This window comes from Malurus melanocephalus, unplaced genomic scaffold, assembly GCF_030028575.1.
Source record: "Malurus melanocephalus ecotype Western Australia unplaced genomic scaffold, MMel_1.1 scaffold_404, whole genome shotgun sequence".
In the NCBI taxonomy this organism is placed as follows: Eukaryota; Metazoa; Chordata; class Aves; order Passeriformes; family Maluridae; genus Malurus; species Malurus melanocephalus.
The window spans coordinates 626,944-651,652 of record NW_026623636.1 but is presented as its reverse complement, the minus strand read 5'-3'; the positions used below and the strand labels follow the sequence as shown (position 1 = coordinate 651,652).

Below are 24,709 nucleotides of genomic sequence, written 5' to 3'. Positions count from 1 at the left end.
CCTCACTCAAACCCTCTGCCTTTCCCATTTGCTTTATGCTGCTCTGAAAATGTTATTTCACTGCTYGCACTTCCCAGCCCATTTCCTGCTCCCCAAGGCATTGTTTCACCATTTGCATCCATTCTTTGGTCTCCCTTCTGGACCCTCMCAGATAAGGGCCCCGCTGTGTGTTTTTGCCCAAAGCCATAACAAAGGCTGTCCCCTGGGCTGTGGATCTGGCACACTCGTGGGTCTGGCCCCTCTCCAGCCCACGCAGTGAATGGGGCAGTGTGCTGTGCACAGCTCACAGTCAATGGGGTGCCACTCAGCCCTGGGGCCAGCAGTAAATAATGCAGGATTATAACCTTTGCTGGCTGGCTGAAGCTGTGRCTGGAGCTGCACAGAGGGAGATGGGTGTTCAAGCCCTTCACAAAGTCAGTAGGGAGATGTTTCAGAGAGCACCATGAATTCAGAGAGCCCCAGAGATCCTGACTGGCATCCTCAAGCTGTGCAGATGTGTCAAAGCCCGGTTTTTCAGATGTCTCCAARTGAAAATGCTTTTCCAAGTAACTGGCACCAATGCTGAGCTGCAGAAAAGAGCAGGTGGAAAGGGGCCCTGGGACTAGTGAGGATTTTATTTGCCTCCCGGTGATTTTTGCCCATTTGTTTGCTTTAGGAGTGCTGATGTGGGAGGTCTTCAGTGAAGGTAAAATCCCCTAYGAGAATCGCACCAATGCAGAGGTGGTGGAAGAAATCAACGCAGGATTTCGGCTCTACAAACCCAAGCTGGCCTCCAAGGCGATTTATGAGGTGATGAGCCACTGCTGGAGGATGGTTAGTATTGCAATGGAGAGCCCTGTTTCCCAAAGGAAGGGACTCCCTTCCCCTTGGCTTTAGGGAGGATTCACATGCTAGCCCAAGATAAAATCCTGGAGGTGAAGCACTGTAGCTTTCATCTGCATTAGCAAGCACCTCTGGGCTCTCTGCCTTTTTTTGACTTCACTGAGAAGCCCATGTAGTGCACCTAACTCAAGATAATTCCACAKTTTCCTTCCCAAGAAAGCTGTGGATGTGTGGGGCTGAGTTCTAACAGTGAGGGTAAAAATGACAGCCCAGCCATTTTAAGGTCCTTGGTGTCCACCAAGCCAAATTCACTTGGTGATAGAAAAGAAACATTGCACAGAAGGAAGCTGAGTCTTCCTCTGGCATTTTCTCTRCAGGGATAGATGGTATTTTTGTTAATACTCAGTTTCTTCCCCAGGTTTTYCTTGCTAACCTCGCCATTCCTCTCAGGCTGACATTAATGTTCTTCCTCTCTCTCCTCTCCCTTGCTCAGGGGAAAGACGAGCGGCCATCCTTTTCTCTTCTGCTGTTTCAGCTGAGTGAAATCTCTGAGTTTGGTGTGTAATCATGGCACTGTGTGCTCAGCACGGCTGAGAGTCCTGAGAAGAGAGAAGCTGGATTTTCCCCACACAAAGCATTAACAGGAATCCTCTCACCATAAACACTTGCCATATGCCTGGGGAGAAGGAGAGGGCAGAGGCTGGTACTTCCAGACAGACAAGATATCCCCAGGTCTTCCAGAGCCTAGACAGGCACAGGCTTTGGTTTGGCCAAGACTGTGGTTTGCATCTTAAAAGCAGAAGTGAGCACGGAATCCTGAGCCACACAGTCCAGCAAGGGCGTTTCTCCTGAAGACACAGCCTCAAAATTAAGAGCTCTGACATTGCTCTTCTATTTCTGTGAACTCCTAAATGAAGGTCTTCCCTGGAGGGGRAAAAAAAAAAAAAAGCTTTCTTTAACTGAGGAGGAATGTTTAGACATTTCCCTGGCTCTCTAATTCAGAGTGGGCTGGACCTGAAAGCTCTGATTAAGCCTGGGAGACACAGAAGCAGGCTTTTCTGATGCTGGTATTTCAAGGTGGTTTTGTTTTCCCTTTGCATGATTTTCCCTGCAACTGTGGCATAACAGGAACAGGATTTRGATACCTGGTGAACTGAAGACGTGGCTGTGTGTGTATGTGAGTTTGTAAGGGAGGAAGAGGAAAAAGCAATGTGCTGAAAAGYCTTGAAATTCTCTCAAATTGCATGGTGTAGTGAGTGGGAAAATGGGACTCTGATGCAAATGAAGAGATTCTTGGAGGGGGGAAGTCAAAGGTGAATGTTTATATGGATACTTCCTTCAGTTTTCCTACATCAGAAGTATCATATGTGACCTCCATCCAATTCCTCTGAGCAAAGCATGAGGACAGCAGTGCAGAATGTTACGTGTTTCCAGTCCAGCACAAGACAGAGTCCCAGGATCTGATTACCTGTGAAAGGTACAGGAATTTACTCCTGAATTGTGTGTTTGGAAGGAAGGAGGCAGAGGGCTCAGGTGGGAGCCATGAGGAGAAAACATGCAGAGGATGTGCTCAGTGCACCAGGGATCATGAGAAGAGTTTTCTTGTACTTCAAAGAGTAACTGAATCATCACAAGTAAAGACTTTCCCACCTCTTCTGTGAACAAAGGGACTGACCAAAGAAAAAGTTCAGTACAAATGGACTGCCTRGGTTCTTCCTCCACAAGGAGTTCTTCATTACATGGTGACAGCAGAAAGYATAAACAAAATCCATCTCCTGGCATTTCAATTAAAATCCATATTTTACTGCAAGACAGACACTGTTTTGACATAACTGACTTCAAACCCAAAGGTGTGGGTGTTGATGTCCTGCAGAATTTGTAAATTAGATCAGGACTTTTTGCTAAGCCTTAACAATCACTGGAGAAATCAGCAAGGCTCACTGACGACATGTGCAGATATGCAAGATGTATTTTTTATGCTTCTCTCTTTGGGCAGGTGAGAGTACAAGGAAACCTTTCATGAGAGCAGCTCACAAAAACACCAAAGCGCAAACTTTCAGCAGCAATSTCCTGTCATTGCAGAAGTCAGGTTCAAATGTTTGCCAACAAAAATGGAACAAGGAAATCATGTAATCCCATGATCTCACGTATCCTGTGTCAAACTATTTCTTCATAGAAAGAGGCTTAATTTTTGGTATTTTTCCGACTCCTCGTTCTAGGGTAGCTTTTAGGAGCCAGAATATCTTTTCAGGCACGTGGATATGGACTGAAGGAGTCCTGAAGGACCAGGGGTCTGCTGAGCAGCAGGACATTGCTATTAAGTAGCAGCAATATTGCTCTGCTAGSTGACATTTCTGAGGTTATATTTATATTTGAGTAAGTGTAATATTTATTAGCTAGAGCGGGTTGCACAAAATATTGTTGTGATGGATTAYGTTCAGTTTTATTTTGCAGTATTTCTATGCACACAATACAGACTTTTACAAACAATAAAATTGCTGAATCCCAGCTGTGGCTTTCAATATACATGAGCAAAACTACAAAAACTTATAATCCTCATGCACTTATAATCACACAGTCTTCTCTTCATCCAAATCTCCTCCACCAAGATGTAAACAGGAATCTTCTGGCTTTCTGAAATCACTGCTCCCCAGAATTATGGTTGTGTTCTGGGGTTAGATTATGCTGGGTTTATGGGGGTAGGAAGCATTCAGAATCTCTGCAAATTGGTTATTACATAGACACCAGATTTTTAGGTCTAAATATCCATTCTGGTGGTTTTAAATTCTCTGAATCCCCGTAAAATTGGGGTGGTGATATTTGAGTGCTCCCAGAGGGYGTTTCCCCAGGATAATTTACAGGGCACTGCAGGAATGTAAACAGGGCAGTGCAAGAGTGGGATAACTGCCTGGTATCAGTGCACTCTAACAGACTTTTCCCACCACAGCAGCATTTAAGACAAATTTCGGTGAGTGCCCTTCATGTGGCTTGACCCCATTATGTTCCCTATAAAGCAGAGATGAGAATATCAGTCTCCCACTGCAAGGTGAGTAACTTTGCTCTGAATACCCCTCCTCAGAAAGCATTCCTAACATTCTGAATGTTGAAGGCACTGCTCCTTTGCCAGGCTGTGTTTCAGCGGGTGGGAGGCTGTGCCCATCCCTCCTTTTCCTCACTGCTTATCCGAGCTGGGCACACACTGGGCTGGAGCCAAAGCCCTGAGCGGTGTCCCAGCRTGTCCCCAACCTGCTGCTGTGATGGCCAGGCACAGGCACAGCCAGGCTGGAGTCCCTGCTAGCAGAAGGCAGTCAAGCAGTAACCTCATCTAGAAAGAGCAGCTGATGCTTCTCAGGGGTGACCAGGGACTGGTGGGCAGCATTAGCCATTAAAAGCTCTTTTCTGGGCATGTGTCAGTCACCCTGGGGAAGTGGGGATTGTTCCAGGGCACAACTACTTTAAAATCAGACCTGAAAAAARTTTWGAATTACCTGAAATATTTWTAAATTAATGTTTTTATGTGATGTTTGGCATTGTCTCTGTCTGAACGCTTGTCAACACAGCAGGATTCAGGAGAATGGCTCTGCTAAAGCTCACTTGGCAGCCACCACGAATTCATGTGTATTCTCATGTTCAGCTCACTCCACCATCACGTTCTCTCTCCCCTCCACACCCAGCACATGCTCCTGCTGTAGCTGCATGGGGCTGCCCCTCGCTGTCATTCTCCCCAGCCTCCAGAGAGATCTGCAGGACAAATGCAGAGAAGCTCATTCTGTTCTTCTACCAGCTAAGAGACAACACGGAGCTGAAAATTAAAATAGTATCATAGCATTTATGGAATTCCCATCACCCCAAGCCTGGCTGATAATGGAACCAGATTAAAAAAAGAGTCCACAGCAGTCTTTGCTGCCAGTTTTCTTCAACTAACCTTGATTCACCCATGGCCTCAGAATGATATTAGCTGTTAAATCCTTTGTGTCTGCACTAACAGTGCTCACAGAATTTTTCTGACAAGTATTAAATAGTAAAAAAGATGGCTACGAAGTKTTCCACTCAAAGTTGAGATAGAGTAAYAGATATTACARAATCATAGAATAGTTTGGRTTGGGAGTGATCTTTAAAGGTTCCCTAGTCCAATCCCCAAAAAAAGAAATGCAATGCACAGAAAGGGTCTACACCCAAAGATTTATTGATACCTTTCTTCAGGGGTGGTCCTGTCCTTTAAAACACAGCTGATTCCTAAGATAGTTCTGCTGCCTTTCTAATTTGCAGATCGCAGTGCCTTCAGCCCATGGYATCCATTCAAATCCCAGCAGCAGAATTGCAGTGTAATCCTGGTGTCCCAGCTTCCCTGCAGAGCCAACAYACACCCACAGGGAGCCAGCTCAGCCCCACACTGACACGGAGAGCAGCAGCAGCGTCTGAGGAACTGGAGGGGTCAYTCCAGTCCGGGAGAGGCCAGGGAGCAATCTGGTTTTGGCATAAATTCATGCTCAGGAAAGGGACACTGCCAGGGCCACCAAGGAAATACATCTCGACCTGTATCTAGACTTTCTTCAATCCTTGGGTACCCACCAGTGTCTTCCAACAAACAAGACAGCTCCATWCAGGGTTTGTATCAGTCACCATGAGAAAATGTCCCTCTGGAAGCTGTGAGTTTGGATTTCACAGTACATCTGAAGAGATGCATTAGAGCTTTAAACAGAAATATGAGCAGAAGGACTGGAAGCTTGTCCCTGAAGAAAAGCCAGATGCCAAAAATGCCAAAAGGAAGACCTTTTGGATGTGGTGCTGACTCAGAAGAGCTCTGAGCAAAGGCACTGCCTTCTGGTTTTGATCCCCAACACGCTCAGTCATCCGAGGCTCCGTATGTATTCTATATGTGTGTACATTCCGCCACCAGGGCGTTTGTAAAAATGGTAGATACCGCCTAACAATGGCCCTGCGAGTGGCACAGGGGCTCAACACCCGCGACCCAGCGAGCCCGGCAGCAGCGAGATGAGAACGCCAGCCAGATCCTGCCTTCTCAGGGAYCCAAACCCACCCTGCCAGCATCAGCCTTCCGAGGGGCAGCTGCAGCCGGCCCCGGCTCTGCCCCCTCCGTGCCCCGGGGATGCTGGCGGCCTTTCCCTCCCTGCCGGAGCCGCCGGCGCCGCGCTGCCGCCAGCCCGGAGCTCCCGCCGCGGGGGAAAGCGGCGCCGGCTGGGAGCAGAAATGCGACCCGCGGCCCCGAACGGGGGCAGAACTGGACCCCCGCAAAGATGCGACCCCGGGAGGGAGCAGAGATGCGGCCCGGCCCCGCCGAGCAGCGGGTGCAGCCCCGGCGCCGCCGCGCATCCCCCGCGCCGCTGGGGGAGGAGCCGCTCTCGCCGCTCCAGCCCCTTCCCGCGGCGGGGCCGGGGCTCCCCCCGCCGCCGCTGAGCGCGGAGGGGCCGGCGGAGAGCCGCGGAAGTGCACTTGCTGCAGCCATTTCCTGCTCTTTGTGCGGGCGGCGCGGAGCATCCCGCGGAGCATCCCGCGGAGCGCAGCATCGCACCCGCGGAGCGCAGGTGAGCGGCCGGGGGTGGGCGCGGGGGCTGCGCGGGGGCTGCGCGGCTCCATCCCCTCCATTCTCCCTCCCCGGGGGCTGTGCCCGCTGCCCAGCCCGCTGTCCCCGGAGCCCCGGGCGGGCCGAGCGGGGCAGGTGCGGTTTTTGCGGGCGGCGAGCGGCCCGGTCGGGCCGGGATGTGCGGGCTCTGTCCCACAATGCCCCGAGCTACCTGCGGCGCTCAGCCGCCGCGGAAAAAAATAGCGCAAATCCCCCTTTTCCTCCCCCCGCCGCGCATCCCGGCCCCCGGCACGGCGGAGCGGGCCGAGCCCCGGGCCCGTGGATGCTGCAGGCCCGAGAACGGGGCGCGGAGAGGATGCTGCCGATGGAGGGGCGGCCGCGGTGGCTCCTGCCGGGGGAAATACGGTGTTCCTGGGGGATGAGGGGGATGGAGGCAGAGCAGAGTGAGAGGCAGCGTTGGGAATGATGGTTTGGAGCGGYGCCCGCAGGTTGGGGCCGCGGCGTGGGTCGCAGGCGGCGGAGCCTCTCCCGCCCCGAGCGCCGGTGCCCGTGCGTGGGGACGGGCAGCGCTCCTTTGTGCTCAACTTTGCCCCCGATGCCCTGGAAATGCCGCTGGAAATGYCGCTGGAAATGTCSCTGGAAATGYCSCTGGMAATGCCGAGTGSCAGCCGCATCCCACCGCGCGCAGGGGAAGGGAATGGGTGCATGGATGGATTCCGCAGGGAATTTCCGTGGGTTGGAAGGCGCGGGGAAGGACGAGGTGGAGAAGAAGAAGAAGAACACAGTAAACGCTCCCTGCGTGCCCAGGGCTGTTTTGGAGAAGGGGGCAGGGGGGAGGGTTTGTGTGCTGTCAGGGGACGCTGCCAGCAGCGGAGCGTGGCCCCCTTTGCCATCTGCCGCTTCCCACGGGGGGTTCCTGCCTGGGGGCTCTGGATCACAAAGGTCTCAAAGAATTAGGCTGAGTCGCTAAAGCCTCTGCACCCTCCTGCCCTGAGATACCGAAAGAAAAATCACCCTCATGTTTTACATGATGACAGTTGTCTGGTGTTAGTCACAGAGCCCAGTGTTCTGGTGTCACAGCCATATAATTCTGTGCTAATTCCCTGCAAAGGGTAATTCTTGTCTCTACTGTACAGTTAATTGTTATTAATGAAGCCTAAGGAATAGGGAAAAATCTTCCATTTTCTGACCAGTCTCTGGAGTAAAGCAGAATATGCTGAATTATTTTTTGCTGAGTTCAGTTTTGTTAATAAACAGTTGCCATCTTTGTATGAAAAATCAGAAGATTGGTTTTGGAAGATCGGTAATTGCTCAGCTGGCCTGTTTGATTTGGTTTCCCAAGAAGTACTTTTAACTGTCTGCAGTGGGTTGCTTGTAAAGTTGATCTAAATTTCTCAACTCTATTAGAAATGTAATCTCATATACCTGTCTTCTTCATTGACCTGCTTTCTTTGGCACCAGAAAAAAAAAATTACTTAGTTATTCTAAAAGAAATAAATTCCTGAATAATTGTGTTGCTGAGAGACAAGGATGGTGCTAATGCCTGGAACTCAGCCCTAATGGGATGGCAGAAAACGTAGAATGAAGATACGGAAAAACAGCTTCAGAAGCAGTGCAGTTTAGCTTCTTTTTAAAGGGAAGGATCATTTTATTTGTGAAATTAACATTTGTGTCTGTGCAGGGCAGAGGCCCAGCTCTGCCAGCCTCACTCATTCTTCAAAGAACCTCCTGACTGTGGTGGTAGTTACAAGTAATTGTTCAATCCTGTGCCTTTTAGGCAGGAGTCAAACTAAACTTATACACTGTGAAGTTGTTTTTTACTAAAAATATGTTGGTAGCTAGGATCCCTTATCCTCCTGTTGCTGTCAGACAGTGAGTGGGTACCAGAAACTCTGCTTTTATGCAATTGGCACTTGCTCTGCTGGGTACTTGCTGGGCCAGGGTGGTGCCTGCCCACTGGTCAGATGCTGTTTTTGAAATAAGAGACAGAAGCATTATCACAGGGGTAAAAACTAAATTCACTGACTTTCCCAAGTTACCCAGGGGCTGGGAATCAGAGCTGGAGAAGAATCCCAGATCCTCAGGAGGTGACCAGGTTTTGCTTCCTCCACAGCAGAAGTCTTTTTGTTGCTCATCTCAGCTCAGGCTCACAGGGCTTGGACTCTGGGCAATTCCCATTTTTTCTTCCCTTTTTTTTCTGACCCTGGTACCTGCATCAGCACCAGTGTGAATGTTTGCTCCAGGAGCAAGTGAGCTGACAATCCTAAGCAGCCTGGGCTGCTTCTCCAGAGCTCTGAGCKGTGCATTTGGGAGCTGAGCACACGTGCATGGCACGTATCCATGATGGTTTGAAAAGCCTTGGTTTCACCAAGCTGCTTGAACAGTAAAGTCGCTTTTGTGCTTCTCGCTGCAAAGAGGGTGATCCTGCACCTGTATTTCTGGGCAAGCATTTTGGTGGGGAAGGTAGAACATGCCCTGTGAGCTTATGCTTCTGGGTTGTCTGTTTTCACTCCTCCAAGCCCTCCTGTGCTGTCTGTGAAATCTGCTCCCCAGCAGTCCCCGTGTCAGGAACTCCTCCTTTCTGCTCGGGGTGGTGGGACCATGCCCTGTGCATGGCCCTGCCTGGCTGGCTCCCTGCAGGGTGTAAAGCCCCAACTCCTCTGTGTGATCTTTTGGCTTTAGAAGGTGTGTGAGCTGGCCAGAGGGCTGGCAGGTGACATCTGGGAAGGGGACAGGAGGTTTCTGCAGCAGATGGGCAGAACATGTGGGCATCACTGCACCCACTACCCCAATGGAGTGCAGTGCCCCACAGACTGAGAGCAGTCACTGACACCTGCAGAGCCTTCCCCAGCCCTTGGTGGTGCTCAGCCCCTCTGCTGGATGCTCACAGTGACAGGGGATCCCCCCAAAGGCAGAGCTCCTCCACCCTACAGCCACCCCAAGGAGCAGGCCAGGGCCATGGTGCTGGCAGAGGTCAGATCACTCGAGGCTGCTCTTCTCTGGATGATCTGGGGTGATGATCTGGGTCTGCTGGCYCTGGACCAGTGTCCCCTCTGTCACACACTCCATCTGTGAGCTGCTGTCTGTGCCACTCAGACACAAACCCCAGGGGAAGTCCTGTCTGACCACGCTATTCCTGTAGATGCTGTTGGGTTACTGGTTAGTCTTAAGAAAGGACAGAGTGGAAACTTGAAGTCCCCATTAAAACTCATATATTAAACCCTCAAAGTTTTTCCAGCTGCATCCAGATCCTGGCACTGCTCATCCACGGGGAAGCGTGGGGTGGGCTGGCAGCGGTTGCACCGCTCGTGCAATGTTTTGATGCTTTCTTTTCTTTTTGTGAATTTCTACACAGTGCCTGTATTCCTCTGTTTGAGTGCAAGATTTTTAGGGCAGGGGCTGGTTTACCCTGGCAGGTGTGTGCCCTGCCTGGCACAGCAGGACTCTGATGCTCTGTTGGGGACTCTGTCTGCTGCAGCAATAATTTTATCCCTTAAGTTGACCCTCCTGTGATCTCGGTGGGTGTCAYGGGGTTGTTGGGAGAGGGTCTTTGGTTACAGCAGAGCACCAACTCCTTGCACAAATGGCCTTAGAGAAAAATGGGGAATGAGCCCAAATAAACAGCCACCGCCTTCAAAGCTATAAAATGGAAAGTTTTGCTTTCTCCAGCTTGAAGTATGTAATGAAGCATGAGTGAGAAGCCAGGAATGTTGTACTGGAATCCCAGTGGAGAGCCCTGAGGTGCTGGAGGATGGTGGAGGAGCGTGGTGGGCAGCTCTGTGTCCATCTGTGGGGCTGGACAGGCTGAGCCTCCCTCGGTGTGGTGCAGCCCAAGGAGCCTGCAGGCAGGCGGGGAGGAAGCTGCAGAAATTTAATGTCTGGGTTTGACAGTTGCTGCAATTTGTAACAGGAAACCATTTGACCAGAGAGGGGTGAAGGAGGAAACAGAAATTTGAGTGTGGAGGGGAAAAGCTGCTTGAGATTTTATTTTTTTTTCCAGGCACTCATTAAATGATGCTTCAGCTGCAGGTAACAACCAAACCTGTTTCTCAGCTGCCTTGGGGAGGCATCTGTGGAGGTGGAATGGGCTTTTCCAGGCTAACACAAATTCCTGCAGCCCAGGTGATGRGGCACAGCAGCAAACTCCTTCCCTCTGATCACCCAACATGAAATCACCCCAGGACTGCACAGTGTGCATCCCCCTTAGCTGTGGCCCTTGCTGGGTGCGTGTGTGTCTGTCCTTGGATGTCCCAAAACCATTATCCTTCATGCTCCCAGTGCTGGGAATGAAAAGCAAACGTATATTCTTGTAAGCAGTGACTCAAATGGGGATAAAAACAAGCACCTGAGMGATTAGGAGAGATAATTATCTGATTGTGGGCACCTGTGGAGATGCTGTTGTGAATAAAAGGGCTGCTGGGGCTGTGCTTGGGGAGGTTGTGCTGCTGTTGGGTTTGGTGCTTGTGCAGACGCTGCCTGAGCCTCGTGTCCTGCCTGCTACCTTGTCTGGTAAAAAAAGTTGCAGAAGCTTAGAGAAAAGCCAAAGAGATGATTAAAGGATTGGAAAACAGGCTCTGTAATGAGGTAGGCAAAGAGCTTAGCTGGCTCGGAGGGTGTTTTATTGAAATGTGTGAGTATCTCRATGGGAACTTTGATTTMGGGAGCTCTGYTGTCCTGCAGATYAGAGGGACAAAACTCAAAAGCTCGMATTTCAAACTAGACAGGCTCTGAGTGAGGAGAGAAGCACTGAAGGGGGGTGATTTTCTAATTGAATGACGTGTCAATATTCACAGAGTTCTCTCTCTGAGTGCAGCAGGGTGTTTTTCCAGGAGACACAGGCTTTAGTCGGGCACAGCTCTTGCCCRGGATTAGGCATTAACTGGGGAAGCCCTGTGGCTGTGATTACACAATGGCCAGCCTGGGTGACAGCCCTGTGCCTCCATGCCTGTGCACTCACAAGGTGAGTGGCACTGGGGACAGGGACACGGGTTTGTCCCGTGGTTCCTGCTGGGTTCCTGCCTGGGGTAAGTGCCAGGAWACTCTCAGAAATATTTCCATTTATTTTATTTTGTGTGTGACCAGCATTGTTGGCAGCTCTGGGGYGGGCTGGGACTGGGCAGGGGATGCCACGTCTGCGGTAAAAGCWGGGAAATTCAACAGCAACTTCTTTTTTAGCTGCTTGCAGTGCCACAGCTTTGCCTGCACAGCCCTGGAGCCTTCCCAGTTCACCTCTGGGGATTAATTCAGTCGGTTGTTTACAGTTTCCAGCACCGTTCATGTGTGTGAGAAGGAGAGCATGTGAGTGTCAGCATCCGTCATACTTCTCTAATCATGCTGCTTCAGGAGATATTCTTGATAGCTGCACTTTGCATTTCGGAGCACAGGCTTTCACCCGGGGCTGCTAAAGCTGCACTGCAGCACCCAGCTGTTCTGCCTCAGACAGTTTTGCATAGAGTTAAGAGAGAAGTGGTGGATGGATAGTTGTGTTTCTCATATTCTGCTTTCCTGCTCTGCTGTTGAATTGCAGGAGAGAGATGACATAGGGATGTAGGTTTAATGCACAAGAAAAGAAAAAAATGTGATTTTTGTCCCCTGCAGTGCCAGCCAGTTGTGGGTCTGTTTTTGTCCTGTCCCAGTCAGTTTTCTGCCTGCTGGYTGGTTGTTCTGTGAGTCTATCACCCTTTGTTTTGCTTTGCATTTAGCAGGGGARCTGAACATCCAGAACCATGACGACCCACGTCACGCTTGAAGATGCCTTGTCCAACGTGGACCTGCTGGAGGAGCTGCCCCTGCCAGACCAGCAGCCATGCATCGAGCCTCCTCCCTCCTCCATCATGTACCAGGTACTCCAGCTCCCCAGGGACAGGCTGGGGAGGGTTGTTCTGGTGGCTCATGCMAAGCACAGGGCACACAGTGCTGTGAGAACCAGCTGAAAACATCCGGGGTTCATTGTGCTGAAGGAAGCTTTCAGAGCAGATCTGGCCACGAATCTGTTCCCAAGGACTTTGAAAGGAAAGCACCAGAGATTGGTGTAAGGGGCTTTTGAGRCCGAGCAAAAATGAGGACCAGAGTGCATGAATGGGTAGGAAGCAGGAGATAAGATCTGTGATAAGAGCAGAAAGCTCTCAGCGATGTTTATTTGTGCACATATTTCTGCGCTGCCTTTTTATCATCGTGCGTGTTTTGAGCTAAGCAGGGCAGGCTCAAAGTCCTGCCTGCCTGTGGCTGGYCTGTGCCCCCAGCACAGCTGGAGCTGCTGGCATGCAGGGCAGGGCAGCTGCTGGAACCACTTCTGTGCCCTMAACAACTCAAATTTAGCTGCAGCTGTGCTGACCAAGCAAAGCTTGGCACAAGCCCAGGGCACGGCTCTGCTCCTGCTTTTGGCTGCACCRTGGGATCCCTGGGCTGCTTGGCCACCACACCCTGCCCTGGARCACACACCCAGGGTTAAATATAATGGGGGGTTCCTCTCTCCATCCTGCCACTGCTGGGTTCCTGGCTCAGCCTGGCAGTGCATGAATACCCYAGCACTGTGATTGTTGTGTGCAGGGCTCTGGAATTACAGGATCCCTTTCAGCAGGTCAGACCCCGGGCTCATTCCAGAGCCTTGGTATCTCTGCAGGTTATCAGACCTAAAGGTAATTCTGGGCCGTTCCAATTTCAGCTCTCCCTGATAAATCTTGATGTAATTATTTGCTTATCTCTTCTTTCAATAARTTTTTGGCCTCTGCTGGCTTGTGTCTCATGAGGGGCTCAGCTTTATGGCACAGCCTCCTTTAAGGGCCATGAGTGTGTGCACACACAGCTGGGCCTAAAAACCTGCTCTAAGCTGGATCTGGAGATGTTGTCCCAGCCCAAAGCTGTATCACAGCTCCCAGATCAGCTGTTTGTCCCAAAAACTGTTTGTGCTTATGAGAGCAGCAGTAGCATTGATAACAGCACCTGGATAAGGGCTGMCTTTCATATTTATGTTTTCCAGACAGCTCATTCCCTGCCCTTTCTCTGTGTTTATCCTTTGCWCTTCCTGCTGACAGGATGTGGCCTTCCCCTAGCAGCCAAGGCACAAACAGAAATTAATGAGCTCTTTGAGTTACCAAGCTGAAATCCTTAYAATAATTGCTGTAGCTTTGCTCTCTGGTGTGGCTGCAATAAAGTCTGGCTTGATTTTACAAGGATTTGTCAATCTTGGCTGCCATCTTCCCACACATATCCCCTTCAGCATGAACATGTGTGATTCCACAGCATCTCAGGGGGTGTGTTTGAAACTACTTCAGACCTGGAGGTGCAGCACCTCAAATTGTTCACAAGCTCCTCCCGTTCCCAGGAGCCCTGCTGATTSTGCTTTTTGCCAGCACATCCCATGTTAGTCTGTACCACTTGAGCAAACAACCAGCTGTATTTTAAGCCTGACCTGTCTGTTTTGCCCACAGGCTAATTTTGACACCAACTTTGAGGACAGGAACGCCTTTGTGACRGGCATTGCCAGGTACATCGAGCAGGCCACGGTGCACTCCAGCATGGTGAGTCCCCCAGCGCTGTCCCCAGGGTGCTGAGCCCCCAGGGCCTGCCCTGTCCCTCAATGCCCCTCTGTGTTTCAGAATGAGATGCTGGAGGAAGGCCACGAGTATGCCGTGATGCTCTACACATGGAGGAGCTGCTCCCGAGCCATCCCACAGGTACTCACACCCTTCCCAGAGCAGCTCGTTGGTGTTGGCTGCAGTGTGGGTTAGTTTGGAGTGGAGATAGGACAGAAAAAACAAAGCAAACTGAAGCAGATGATGATCAGAGCCAGCCTTGGGGAGGTTTGTGCAGGGTATTTGGGTATTTTCTGTGTGCTGCTGTGCTGCTGGCAGTGCCAACAGGAGGCTGTGGCTGAGCTGAAGGCAAGACAGCCCTGCAAATCATCTGGTTTAGTGCCCCCCTGTTCCATTTGTGCCTCTCTGAGCAGCTTGTGGGGTCCCTGCCCTTTTCCCCTGTGCTCCTGTCAGTGCTGTGTGTGATGGAGGAGCAGACAATGCCATGCCAGAGGGTTCAGTCACAGATTGACCAGGTTTGATCTGGCAGTGACCCCTGTGCTTTGACCAGGGTCCCGTGCTGAGCCCCCCAATCTCCCTGTGCATTTCCCTGCTGCATCACAGACTGTGCTTKTTCACAGGTGAAGGACAGAACCTGCCCCTGAATGTGCACCCCTCCTCCCTGCCCTGAGCTGCATCCTCATGGCATTCTCAGGGCTGTCCTGGGCAGGGCCAGGAGCTGGGCTTTGATGATCCTTGTGGGTCCCTCCCAGCTCAGAATATTCTGTGATTCTGTGGTGCTGCCTGACTGCAGTGTGGAATTGGGGCAGGGACATTGGATTCCCACTGCAGAGAGAGCAAGGCCACTCTGGCACCTTCCCCCATGCCAGGCTGGCTGAGGTGTCCCCCCATGCCCTGAGAATCAGCTGCTGGGTCACTGAACAAAGCTGGCAGCCCCATCCCAGCCTTGTGTGAGCAGCAGCTGCTCCCAAAGCCAGAGGAGGACAGCAGGCTGCCCTGGGCACCTGGTGTTTTCCCTCTAAGTTTGACACTGGCTCCAAGTAGCTGTTTGAAAGTGARATGGATGACAACTGAGTAAGCCCTTAAATTTAGCTTCCCAGGATTCCAGCGACAGTGACTCAGTTCATTGCTGTCAGCCACAGACRAGCCCAGTGATTTTTAATGGATCCACAGCAGAACCAAGATAAATCCCAGTGAGGCTCCAGCAGAGCTGTACCTTGGTGTTCTGTGTGTCTTGCAGCTGAGTCTCAGATAACTTCATGCTGCAACATCCCCACATTGTGCAGCAAGTCCAGGCTCCATATTGGCTTTGTTCCATCCCAGACAAACACAAATATCCCCCTGAATCAGCCAGTTTAGAGTGCATGGAGAGAATTTCACATCTGAAACAGCCCCTTTGGCTTTCACCTGTTGCTTTGAGAGCCAGCTCCTTCTCAGGTCCCTCTGCTGTCCTCGAGTGGGGACAGAACTCTCTGTGAAACAGGAGAAGGTGGTGGCACAGTGACCACAGCTGGGTTGGAAGTTGATGCTGACATGGGTGATTTTCTCTGCCATGCAGGTGAAATGTAACGAACAGCCCAACCGTGTGGAGATTTATGAGAAAACAGTGGAAGTCCTGGAGCCAGAAGTCACCAAGCTTATGAAGTTCATGTATTTTCAGGTAAGTAGTCAAGGAGAGAGGCAAAAAGAATCTGTTTTGGTGTCACATCCTGAGCAGGGCTATCCCTGCATGCCAGGACAGCCCCTCATGGGTCTCTTCCTTGCACCAACCTGAGTCCTGTGTGGAGGAAAATCTGTGTGCCCTTTGCTCAGCCCCAAAACTTCCTATATAAGTTGGGAAAGAGCACACCTGAGCCCTAAAAGTTCACAGAGGCCCAGAGCCCCATCATGAGCAGCTGAGGAGTGCCACAGGCTCCTGTTTTTTAGGGGTGTTGGCTGATGTGAAGAGCTGATTCTCCGCTGCTATGTGGCAGTCACAGAGCTGCTCCCCATCACCACCTGTGTTATAACCAGCTGCAGCTGAGTTTCACAATCAGTTTTCAGGTTTTATATCCAGTGAAGTCTATGTCCCACCCAAAAAATGCAGCCTGACTTTGCAGAACACCCCACCCTTGGGGCAGGTGCAGTTGGAGCATTCGAACACTGAGGGTGTTTGTCAGCAGTGATTTGTAACTGCTTCGTTTCTCAGCAGCTGAGAGGGGCCTTGGATCCTCCATCCCCAGCCAAAAAACGCTGTTTTTAAGGGAGCTGGAGGTGGGTGGAGGGTTTCCCRTGGTGCTGTGTGACCCTGTGCCCCTGCCCTGCAGCGCAAAGCCATCGAGCGGTTCTGCAGCGAGGTGAAGCGCCTGTGCCACGCTGAGAGGAGGAAGGACTTCGTGTCYGAGGCCTATCTCCTCACTCTGGGCAAGTTCATCAACATGTTTGCTGTCCTGGATGAGCTGAAGAACATGAAGTGCAGCGTTAAAAACGAYCACTCTGCTTACAAAAGGTGAGAGGGGATGGAGCAGCAGGAATGGGGAGCTTCCTTACTGTGGGAACCCTAGCAGTAAGGACTAGTGGACATCAGGAGGCTGGAGATGGGTTTTCTGTGGGATTTCTCTGAGCCCTGCCGTGTTTCAGTTCCCTGTTGGTAAATGGAGWTGTTACACAGGAGGGTCTGAGGCTGCAGGTCACACAGGGAGGGTGGGTGGTGACAGTGCCACACCGGCTGAGTGACCCTTGCTGATGCTGGCTTTGTCCCTTGCAGAGCTGCCCAGTTCCTGCGGAAGATGGCAGACCCCCAGTCCATCCAGGAGTCCCAGAACCTCTCCATGTTCCTGGCAAACCACAACCGCATCACTCAGGCAGGTCCCTGTTCTCTGAGCCTTCCATCAGTGAGAGGAGCAGTGACTGAGGGTACAATCACTGTGGCAGCAGCTCTTGGGCTTTGCCACTGACTCTGGTGGTCTTTTGGTCAGGCTGTGCAATTCCAGCAGTGTCTCCTTCTTGAGAATAATCCTGGGTGGCTTTGAAGGTGTCTGTGTCAAGAGAAAGATAAAGGTCTGAAAGGTTTAAGAGGAGGGAGGGGAGGGGGAGGTTCTGCCAGAACTCCAGGAAATCCAGAGACCCCCATGGCCCTCCCCACTCCACAGTCTCCACAGCTTCTACTAGCTGGGTAAAATAGTGCACAGAGACAGGAGTCAGCCAGTGTGCTCAGAGGCACCTTCCTTTGCACCTCACTGCCTCATCTTTGGGTGGTGTGAGCAGCCTGAGAGGGAATTGTCCTCTTCCTTCCAGGTGGTACCATGAGCTGAGTTTTCTCCCACTAATTTTAAGAAAAGCACACAAATGAGGTTTGAAGGAACCTTTTACTGTTCCGCTCTTAATCCTTCCAATGTGTTTCCTCCCTGGTTTCAGCTGCTCCCCTGCCCTTGTGGATAATGTGGTTTCTGCTTTTTTTCAGTGTCTGCACCAACAGCTAGAGGTTATCCCTGGCTATGAGGAGYTGCTGGCTGATATTGTCAACATCTGCGTGGATTACTATGAAAACAAGATGTACCTCACCCCCAGTGAGAAGCACATGCTCTTAAAGGTGAGCTTGGGCCAAGCTTGTGGGGCTGAATGCTTGCATGGTTTCACTGCTGTTTCAGCAAAATGAAATTCACTCCTAGGACAACATTTCTCTTCAATTTATTTTATTTTTTGCTCCTTTGGGTTTRCATGCCAGTCTCCTCTGGTCACACRGGCTGCKATGAGYGCTGTGCAGGCAGCCCAAAGCTKCTTTSCTTCCTCCTCTCCCTGCTCYSTTTCTGATCCCTGCTGCTCTGTGTTTTCTGCAGTGGTGCCTCAGTCCTGCCATGCATCTTTGGCTGTAGCTGAGCAGGCTGGGGGTGGCCCAGAGCTGGGATGTCCCACCCCAGGGCTGTGAGGTGACAGCTGCCTCTGGTCCTGCCCTCACTTGGACTTCTCCCACCATTTCTCTGCTGTCCTTTCCTCCTCCCATATTCACATATAAAAATCTTCCTTCCTCTCCCCGTTTCCTCTTCCCCATCTCCATCTCTCTGTTTTCCCAATCCTTCCCAATGCTGCCAGCAGCTCATGATGGGTGAGAGCACTGGTGGGTGCCCTACATCCCCCAGGGCTGGAAGGGGTTTCTCTGTTGTGCATGAAGTGCAGGATCATGGGCTCCACCTGTGTAACTGCAGAGGGCATCCTAAAATCACTGTAACCCAGAATTTTCTTTGTGATGCCCATTCCTGTCAGTAATTCTCTGCAGAAGGCAGATGCTCCCAGGTTTGTTTTTCTGACTGTGAAGAATCTTCAACATGAACATGCCACAGTATCTGTTTGGTGTATTTGTCMTTGCTGCCAGTCAGTTATTGGCAGTGATTGCAGTTACTGTTACCATAAAAACTTCATTACATTACACAAAAATGGTGTGAGTCAGCTCAGGTTCTTTAGAGGATAATGTGGGTAGTTTGACTGTCTGTAATGAATTGTATTGAATTAATGGGGGGGGGAAATCAATCCAGGAGAATATTTTAAATTCTTCTCCAGGAGTAAACTTTTGCCTTTGGGTGGAGAAGACTTTTGGGTTGCTGTTGTGTGAAGAGAGGAGGAACAAATAACCAAAGGAAGCATCATGAACACAAAAACAGCACAGAGAACAGAAGCAATCCATGGTGTGTCCTCTGCCTGCCATGKGCATCCTGGCAGATATGGGCATGTTTTAGGCAGTCTCCTCATGAGTGTKTCAGGTGGTAGCAGGAACCTGAAGTGTTCTTTCCTYGTGCTGTGTGAGGGARAACTGTCTTTGACTTGTGCTGYTGACTTCATGCTAATGAAACCTTTYCTTTCCATCTCCAGGTGATGGGGTTTGGCCTGTATCTCATGGATGGGAATGTCAGCAACATYTACAAGCTGGATGCCAAGAAGAGAATCAACCTCAGCAAAATAGACAAATTCTTCAAGGTCAGTGGCCTGTCTGGGTGAGGCTGGTGTTTATTGCAGACCAGTGGATTAACCTGTACATTGCACACGCTGCTAGCAGAAAACAAACCACAGGAATAATTTCCAGGTCCAAAAATTGCAAGGCTTGAGGAATTATCTAGGCCAAAGGCTGAGGAATGGCGTTGGCTGGGCATGGGGAGCAGTGCTTGGAGTTGGCTCTCGGGCCCTTGCTGAGGGGCTGAGGATGGGGAGGCTGCTCTGTGGATGAGGAAAAGGTGTGCCAGACTGACATATCTTCTCTCTCTTGGCACATTCCTGAGGCAGGTTTGCAGTTTATGTGGTTCCAGGCTACCAGCAAACCTGGCTGGTTTGCTGAGGTCTGTGGGTGATGGTTCTGCTTCTCTTCTCGTATGCAAACTGCTGAGCTGAGGGGCAGAGGACACAGCTGGTGAGCTGAATGTGATCTGGCAGTTTTATTTTGTGTATAAACTCGGCTCTCTGGAGCACAGAAAAAGTTTTTGGGGGGGTTTGTGTCAGCTGGGATTTGGAGGTGCTCAGTGAGAACCTCGAAGGGTCACTCTGTGGTTTGATGAACCATTTTTGCCTTGTCTGAGATGTGGATTTTGGKGAAAAGCCCATGAAACCTGGATGCTCCCCGTGGCAGGGTGGGAAGCAGCCACACCACCTCCCTCTGCTGAGCACATCTGGCCATGGCCTGTCCACAGCTGGAGGCCAGGCTGCCTTGCCCTGTGACCACTCAGCACAAGAGAGGTTTGGGATATTCCTGCTGGTGGAGAGGAGGGCTGAGAGCCCACACAGCACCTCAGGGAAGGCAGTGCCTCCTTTCCACTGCTTCTGGGCCCAGGCTGGGACTAGAAGGCATTTTGGGTTTGGAGCAGGGCAGCTGCAGGAGGCACAGTGGGATCTGGCAAAAGACAAATGTGTTGGTGATAAAGAATAATAATATAGCAGGAAGACAGCAGAAGAATTTCCCAGGTGGAGAAATCAGTTTTCTTTGAGACCTATTGAGCTTGAGCAGTCCTTCCAGCGTCCTTTCACCTCCACTGTGCTAATCTCTCTCCTGAGATGGAAAGATTAGGTGAGAAATGAGAAGGTGCTGATTTGTGGGAGGGCACAGAGGGCTCTTCCCCATCACTCCTCCAGCACAGGGGATTCTCCCTGAGTTCACCCAGAGCGGGGTGAGGAGCTGGAAACAGGGGTTGGTTGTGGGGTGGGAGGGAGGCTTGGTGCCCCAAGGGTCAGGTTATGGATGCTGAATTATGAGAATGGGTGAGCCCAGGTTTCATGGAATTTGTGGTGCCAGCTGCTGCACCCTCCCCTGAGCACTGGGGACYGATTTACCCCAATTTGCACCATTTCCTGGTGACAGCCCCAAGAGCAGGGGGCCACAGACACCATAACCTCACAGACAGGGCRATAATGAGGTRTTTRAAAGCCCTTCCATCACTGGGGAGAYTCMTCTACAAAGGTGAYTTATCACATCATCCTTCAGAGTTTTCTGGGCATTCCCTGGAATTCAGCTCTGCTAATTCAACTACTTCTCTAAACCAAGCCCTCAGTGTAATCTGTAGAGTTTGGTCATCTTGGTGCATTCAGACAGATTTGCTGTTCATTGCAAAGTGCTGTGATCCATCAGAGGATGAGGTGAAGTATCTTCCATTGCATGGAATAACTTTCTCCTTTCCAGCTTTATTTCCATTTGCCGTGGTCGCACCTGATCAGTTACGTACCACTCCAAACTATCAGATCTCCATAAGAAAAGACCAACTGCTCCTTTACTACATCTGCTTATTGCCTTCTGATTAAATTTCTAGTTGATTGCCCTGGAATTTGAGTAGTGAAAGTGAACCACCCCTTCATTTAAAGCTGTTGTGGAAGTGCCAGTGGGAATCCCTGATGACAGCATGACACATCCTGTGCTCAACTCAGCCTGAAAAGAGAAGTGTGTGATAATAGGGGAACTTGYCACCATCTTCCCTGAATTTTGGAGCAAGGCTTTTGTAGCTGGGTGAAGTTGAAGTTTCGTATTTTATTGATGGGATGTCAGAAGCTCTTGGTTGAATTTTGTTTGCAGATGGAAGTTTAGTGAAGGAGGGACCTGTCTGAGCTTGAGGTATRTTCAGAGCACTTGGAATTTATTTCCCATCCTGCGATGTGAAAGGCAGGCAGAGCTGTGTTACATTGCCTGTGTTTTTCTCTTTATGGAGAAGTTTTAAGATCCATCACAAGCAACCACAGTGCTGAGTCCCTGGGGAGAGCTGGCACCTTTCTGGGTGTCCAAATAGCAAAGTGCTGGCTTTTCATCCTTCTGTTCTCTTGTAGAATTATGCTGGGAGACAATAAGCCCTGCTCAGGAGTACACTTGTCTCTTTTTGTTGTGAAAAGAGCCTTTCCTCTGGCTGGTTACAGCCCTGAGCTGTTCTGGCCATAACCAGCCTGGTGTCGGCGAGCCCAGGGCTCCAGAGCACTCGCAGGGGGTGACTTCCCCACACAGAAAGCCTTGTGATCATTTTCTGTCACTTCCTAGGTGTGGAATGACCCTGGGTTCAGGTTTGCCCTTTGCTTCAAACAGTCTGACACTTTCCAAAGCTTCAGAGACGCAGGATTTCTGCCTTTTCTCAGTCCCCGTGTTGCGCTGGGGCCAGGCTCTCTCTCTTTCTTTATCTCTCTCTCTCTCTCTGCCGTGTTTCAACATCTTTTGTTTTCTTTTCCAGCAGCTGCAGGTGGTTCCTTTATTCGGCGATATGCAGATAGAACTGGCCAGATACATTAAGACCAGTGCTCACTATGAGGAGAACAAATCCAAGTGAGTGCCTGCCGTAATGTCTCTTGGCTTCTGTGTGCGTCCCGAGGGCCGTGCACGTGCGTGTGTCCCCGTGGGTGTGAGTCCAGCGTGCCAGCTCTGTGTGCTCCTGTGTCCYTCCCTGTCCCTGCATGGGAAGATGTCCTCCCTGGTGCTGGGGGTGCAGCCAGCTCCCACCCCATCCCCTGGCAGGGCTGGCAGGAGAAGGGAGGGAGGAAAAGGCGGCCGTGCACGGGCTGGGGCAGCGCTGAGTGTTTGCGAGCTGTGTGAGTGTGAGCGCCGTGCTCCTGCTCTGGGGAGGTTTTAAGCCACGGTTTGCATCTCTAAGGACAAAATCCTCCAGAGCAGGAGCACAGCAGTGGATCTGTGCAGTAGCCAGGGTTTGTGAGCAGGACTGAGTCAGAAAGAGGAAACAGCTGCAGGTGGCAGTTTGTTTTCTAGGACTGAACTTCCCTTCCTGTGCCAGACAAACTGAGGCTCAGGTCATGAAATAAATCTTCCAGAGTAACTCTGAGCTATTCAAGTGTTCTCCCTGTCCCTCCCTCTCCTCTAGCTCAGGCGGGTTTCATGGACAAGGACAGCAGCAGTGAGGGTTGAACCAGAGGCTGGGATGCTTTGGAAATAACGAACTGGATGTGGCACTGACCACTGCATGTGGCACTCAGTGCTCTGGTCTAGCTGACAGAGTGGTGATCACTCAAAGGTTGGACTCCCTGACCTTAGRGRTCTTKCCCAGCCTAAATGATTCTGTGATTCTGAATGCTGTGAGAGAAGAGCAGAGATGCAGATCTCGGGACAGCCTGGGCTCGTGGGCAGTTTGCTGCTGCTGTCAGATGAATCCACAGGTGTTGTTTCAGTCACTTCAGCCATGTGAGAGGCCCCATTTGTGTGTGTGGCTGTGCATCACGCTCAGTTCCTGCCAGAAGAATGGTTGTTAGGTTTGGATATCCTTGGAATGGATTTCCACACAGGAGCAAAGCCTGTCCGAGCTGTGTCTGGTTGTAGTGGCTGGTGGCAGCCAGGTTTCCAACAGGCAGTGGCCTTCCACTTGTGGGGCTGATTTATGTGGAAATCATGTTTCTCTGGTGTCTGTGAGGATCATCTAGGCTGGGCTGTCTCTCCAGGACAGGAACTAACCTGCAATGTCATCGCTTCTGTTTGCTCATCCCCTTCCACCCCAGAGGGTCCAGCTTCTCTGCYTGCCAGGAGCAACCCTCCCCTGCCCTCCCAAAAACTGGTTGAAAAGTGCCCATTAATTGTTCAGGAGAGATTTGAAAGCAAYGTGGCAAAACTTCCTGAGCAAAAAGTTTTCAATTAAAATTGGGGGGGGGAAGTGATTCTGTGTAATGGGAATTTAAACAATATTTTTGAAAAYTCGATTTAAAAAGAGAAAAGTTGTCTGAAGATTTGCACCCTTTGGATCCCAAATCATTCAGAAAGCACATTTCAAYGAAGCGTGTGTCAGCAGCATTGCTCATTTTCTCATCTCAAAWCCAAGGTGGCTCGTGKGCTGTTTTACCTGTGCACAATTTTAATGTCTGTCTTTGCAATCTGTCCTACCAGGTCTGTGTGCYGTTCCTCACTAACCAGTGTTTCTTCCTCCCTCACTTGCCTCCCCAGCAAATTGCATGGGAATCCCAGCACTAACTCTGCCAAGGTGGTTCCATGTAACCCCCATTTCTTACTAATAATTGTTTTTGTCACTTTCTCTCCCTCCCTGTCTCCATGAAAAGTGGAGTTAATTGGTGTTTTTCCTGCATGGCGCTTTGTTTCTGCACTGTGGAGTAGGTTGTGTGTGGCAGGGAGGGCTGGGGCAGCCCGGCCATTCCTGCTCACTGCCCATTGTCCRGTGGGGAGCACGTGGAAACGGGTAAGAGCTGAACAGGGGACTGGGGAGGATGGATTTCACCAGGGATGACACAGCCCAGCTCTTCCAGGACCTTCTACCACCAAAAAAGCTGTCAACAAGTGCAGTTAAATGTAGGGATGTGTCTATATTTCTATGTCCATATCATGGACAGGTTTCTCAACTTCCTTTTTTATGGCCAGTCTAAACTGGAGAACGTGTCTGTCGTAAGATGGACAATTATTTAGGAGCAGAAAAAGCATAATCTGAACTTCTGCATTTTGATGACAGAGTAAGAMTTGAGAATCTCACTGATAGAGATTTGCTTGCACAAAACATGTTGGTGGAGCCACTCTGGTTCTACATTTGGGGCTAATACATTACAGGGAAAAGTGAGATATTAAATTAAATAGATCTGGTTTATCCCACTCCTTCATACAGCTGTGCCTTTAGGAGTGCTGGCTTTTTTTATTATGACATTACAGTTACATGGTAAATGTGGCTCAATGCAAATGAAAACCTAGTTCAGTTAATCATATTCTGCTYATTGTTTATACTCAGGGTTGTTTACTGAGTTGGTAGCATGAGCCAGAGCCAAAACTAGTTGGAGGACTATTCCCATGCTGCCCTTTGCAGAGTTTCTCCTTGCAGGAGAAGGCAGCACAGCCCAGACCTGGAGGGATGACCTCTAAGGGGATGATTATCCTTAGCTTTAGCAGAAAGGATGCAAACGACACAGCTCTTTGAAGTTCATCCTTCCCTGAAAGCTTTTCCCATGCTGGGCTGGGAAATGGCCCTCTCTGCCCTTGGGGTGGAGAGCAGCTTTCAGGGTGGATGGAGCAGACAGTTCAGGAAGGTGAGGCAAGAATACCCATCACACTGTGATGTCCACCCCTGGAGGACCCCACACACCCCACAGAGAGATGACACAGKCTGAGTTTGCCCTGAGGGTGCTGTGCCTGGAGCACGCTGAAGGAACAGAGCAGCTGTACCTGGGTGCTCTGGTGGAAACAGTGACCTGTCCTTGACACCAATGCTCTTTTGCCCAGGTGGACGTGCACTCAGAGCAGCATCAGCCCCCAGTACAACATCTGTGAGCAGATGGTGCAGATCCGAGACGACCACATCCGTTTCATCTCAGAGCTGGCCCGCTACAGCAACAGCGAGGTGAGTCCTGTGCAGCTGCACTCACTGTGAGCAGGCTCAGG

The 24,709-nt window shown here is 50.7% G+C and overlaps 2 protein-coding genes across 3 annotated transcripts in view; both read left to right on the top strand.

Moving 5' to 3' along the window:
* The window catches only part of ITK (IL2 inducible T cell kinase), an 18,084-nt gene extending 16,462 nt beyond the window's left edge, over positions 1-1,622 (top strand). The window contains exons 16-17 of the mRNA XM_057379412.1: positions 656-813; positions 1,316-1,622. Of these exons, the coding sequence (XP_057235395.1) occupies positions 656-813; positions 1,316-1,387 (230 nt within the window). The 3' untranslated portion in view covers positions 1,388-1,622. The remainder of the gene's footprint in view (positions 1-655; positions 814-1,315) is intronic.
* A 10,324-nt stretch (positions 1,623-11,946) lies between these two features.
* Positions 11,947-24,709, top strand: part of CYFIP2 (cytoplasmic FMR1 interacting protein 2) — a 38,886-nt gene continuing 26,123 nt past the window's right edge. The window contains exons 1-10 of one of the 2 annotated variants that reach the window (XM_057379417.1): positions 11,947-12,210; positions 13,798-13,887; positions 13,966-14,043; positions 15,461-15,562; positions 16,209-16,390; positions 16,649-16,745; positions 17,345-17,473; positions 18,748-18,852; positions 21,570-21,658; positions 24,551-24,668. In XM_057379417.1, the coding sequence (XP_057235400.1) occupies positions 12,094-12,210; positions 13,798-13,887; positions 13,966-14,043; positions 15,461-15,562; positions 16,209-16,390; positions 16,649-16,745; positions 17,345-17,473; positions 18,748-18,852; positions 21,570-21,658; positions 24,551-24,668 (1,107 nt within the window). In that variant the 5' untranslated portion in view covers positions 11,947-12,093. Of the gene's footprint in view, positions 12,211-13,797; positions 13,888-13,965; positions 14,044-15,460; positions 15,563-16,208; positions 16,391-16,648; positions 16,746-17,344; positions 17,474-18,747; positions 18,853-21,566; positions 21,659-24,550; positions 24,669-24,709 lie in introns of both variants that reach the window. The other variant, XM_057379416.1, reaches the window with a different exon arrangement.